The following is a 2,523-nucleotide window of genomic DNA, read 5'->3' as shown; positions in this document are numbered from 1 at the left end:
GGCGGGCTCCCGGCGCAGCGCTCGGCCCCGTCGGCAGCCGCCATGGCCCGCAAGAAGCTGCACCGGCCCATCGCCGCCATGGCCAAGAAGATCCGCGAGTACCGGGCGCTGAAGAACCGGCCGCGGGACTCGCAGCGCTTCGCCCTGGACTACGAGACCATGCGGCGGCCGCTGACGCAGAAGCGGCTGCCGGTGCGGGCCTGGGAGGACGTGCGGAACGAGAACCGGCTCTTCGCGCTGCTCTGCCGCCTGCCGCGCTTCGGCGTGGGCCGCACCGTCACCCGCAAGTCCTGGCTGTGGGAGCACGACGAGCCCTGCTACTGGGTCATCACCAAGGTGAAGGCGGACTACACGGCCGAGGTAACCGCCGTGAGCCCCCGGAGCCGCTCCCTGCCGCCGCCTCAGCCCTTGCTGCCCTCAACAGGGTCTTGTTTTCTTTGCAGAACATGGATCACGGAAGAGCTTGGGGCTACCTGACCTTCAGAGGTAAAACCGGCGTGTTTTCCCACACACGAGGTGGGGAGAGAGCGTTTGTGGGCAGGACCGGAGAGTAATGGGTGGAGGGAGCTGCAGGAAAACCGCAGCCTTCCTGCTTGGGAGATTGGTTTTTCTTGGATCTGCTAAATCAGAAGGGAACTCCTCCTTTTTTTACTTCCAAACGCTGGGATTTAGCCCTCACAGAACACTGGGGGAGAGCCAGCAGAGGCTGACCTTGGGGAGCTAACAGCAGGTTAGGTGAGGCAACAGACTGTTTTGAGAGTTCGAAAGCAAGGCACAGAATGAACCCATGCAGGTATTCCAGGTAAAATCGTCAGTAAAACAGGAGCAATGGCATGTAAACTTACGTTACTGGGATTTTAAATTAACGCTTCGAGGTGAGCGAATTTCCCTTTTTAAAGCTGCTTAGTATTAGGCATACAATTGCCTCTTACTAGAGTTTCTGAAACATTTCTCATTCAGAGGTTTTAAAGTTGTTGGGTATTGTTAACATTAAATGTCCCAGGGAACTTTCATCAGTGTAGAGAGAAATTACTCTGGTTCCTTAGCCACGGAAGCTGAACCAGAGAGACACAAAGTGACATTTTAAATCAATGACTTGCCTGTAGGCCTTTCAGCCTGTTTCTGTTTTGATTTTTAAGGACAGAAGTGGGATCCCATAGCATAGCAGGGAGGATACTGTTCAAACCTTTACTGTTCCTTTAGTGTTGCTTGATGTAGCACTTTTGATACTGGAGAGTTGACACTTGCTACATTTCCCTGAGGGAGTTTGTTGTCAATAGCATTGTCTGCTGGTGTTCATCATCTTTTCTCAGGCAAAACTGAAGAAGAAGTGAGAGAGATTGACAAAGTCATGTACCATGACTGGCGTATGGTGCCCAAGCATGAGGAAGAGGCCTTCAAGAAATTCACCCCAGTGCCAGAGGAGACTATTCGGTACCTTCCATACCCACCTCTGCTCCGAGCCATGATCCTAGCACAGTGGCAGAAAGAGGGAAAGCCAATCACAGAGGAGCCAATGATTGATCTGGCAAAGATCATGGCCTCTCCCGTTCAGGGTACAAAGAAAAAAGCTGCAGGGACACCAGTATAAAGACTTGTTCTATGTCCTGAGCTCCCCACATGCTCTCCCTGTGTGTTAGAAGCATGTCATCATTCAGAAGACCCCCTTGTCCACTGTGGTATGGTGTATCCAGGTTTCCTAGCTTTCTCCCCAACCCTGTACAGTCACCTCATCTGAAAGGAAAGCTGCAGATACGTTCATATTTTTTTTCATAACTTTGGTCTCAGTCAGCAGAGGAACCTTCTTGATTCCCTGCATAGTCTCTGAACACGTAGCTCCTGTCATCCAGCTACAATTCCTTGGAGCACAACTGCCTTTACGGCCTGAAAATTAGGTTTTTAAGAACATTTTTCAGATAATTTGGGTCCTACGTAAATCACGTAAAAACTACTGAGAATATCACGTTATTACACAGAGCTGTGTACAAATGTATCTACTAACAAAAATAAATGTTTTCTTATTTCTGCAGCAGAGTTCTAAGAAAACTTGGTATTTTTTTCAGTGCATGGAGATCATCGTGAGGTCCAAATGCAGAGCCATTAGCTTACCCAATACAGGCACGGCATTGGATTGCTCTTAACCGCTGCAAAATCATTTGGGTTACTTACATAGGATGGCAATGAACAACATGGGAGGAACATGGCTTTGGATACTAAGCTTATCCAAAGCTATCCATCTCTTATTCCCAGAGACGGCTGTCAGGAGAAATAATTTTAATTGTGGTGATGCAAAGTATAGAGGATTGGCTCTTACTATTTGAAGCCAATTGCAAATTAGCACCTGTTCAGTGCAGCACGGTGCGGTGAACATTACGGAAATGCAGCTCCTTAGTGCAGTTCTTGGCATTTCATTTTCTCTTGCGGTGGCTGTGGATTCTGCTGCTGTGTTGGGGACTGCTGAAGGGTCTAGTCTGGGTGCGGGTGGAGGGGGCACAAGAGCTGTGCTGGTCTGTACCCTGTGTA

General features: G+C 49.5%; 1 protein-coding gene across 2 annotated transcripts; it reads left to right on the top strand.

Moving 5' to 3' along the window:
* Nucleotides 1–14: 14 nt before the first annotated feature.
* MRPS34 (mitochondrial ribosomal protein S34) lies at nucleotides 15–2,084 on the top strand. 2 transcript variants are annotated; one of them, XM_010568571.1, is made up of 3 exons: nucleotides 15–360; nucleotides 425–486; nucleotides 1,314–2,084. In XM_010568571.1, exons 1-3 carry the CDS (start codon nucleotides 43–45, stop codon nucleotides 1,321–1,323), a joined length of 390 nt encoding a protein of 129 aa, XP_010566873.1. In that variant the 5' UTR covers nucleotides 15–42; the 3' UTR covers nucleotides 1,324–2,084. The 2 variants fall into 2 exon arrangements, with proteins under 2 accessions (XP_010566873.1, XP_010566872.1); XM_010568570.1 differs by having other exon boundaries at nucleotides 444–486; nucleotides 1,314–2,074.
* The last annotated feature ends 439 nt before the right edge of the window (nucleotides 2,085–2,523 follow it).

Source organism: Haliaeetus leucocephalus, unplaced genomic scaffold (genome assembly GCF_000737465.1).
Source record: "Haliaeetus leucocephalus isolate CR32 unplaced genomic scaffold, Haliaeetus_leucocephalus-4.0 Scaffold250, whole genome shotgun sequence".
In the NCBI taxonomy this organism is placed as follows: Eukaryota; Metazoa; Chordata; class Aves; order Accipitriformes; family Accipitridae; genus Haliaeetus; species Haliaeetus leucocephalus.
This window is presented reverse-complemented; position numbering and strand designations above follow the sequence as displayed.

Coding starts and splice junctions, on each gene's coding strand:
- MRPS34 (XM_010568570.1), top strand. CDS start 43: ATGGCCCGCAAGAAGCTGCACCGGCCCATCGCCGCCATGGCCAAGAAG. Junction 361..443: donor AGGCGGACTACACGGCCGAG/GTAACCGCCGTG, acceptor TTTTCTTTGCAG/AACATGGATCACGGAAGAGC. Junction 487..1,313: donor GGGCTACCTGACCTTCAGAG/GTAAAACCGGCG, acceptor ATCTTTTCTCAG/GCAAAACTGAAGAAGAAGTG.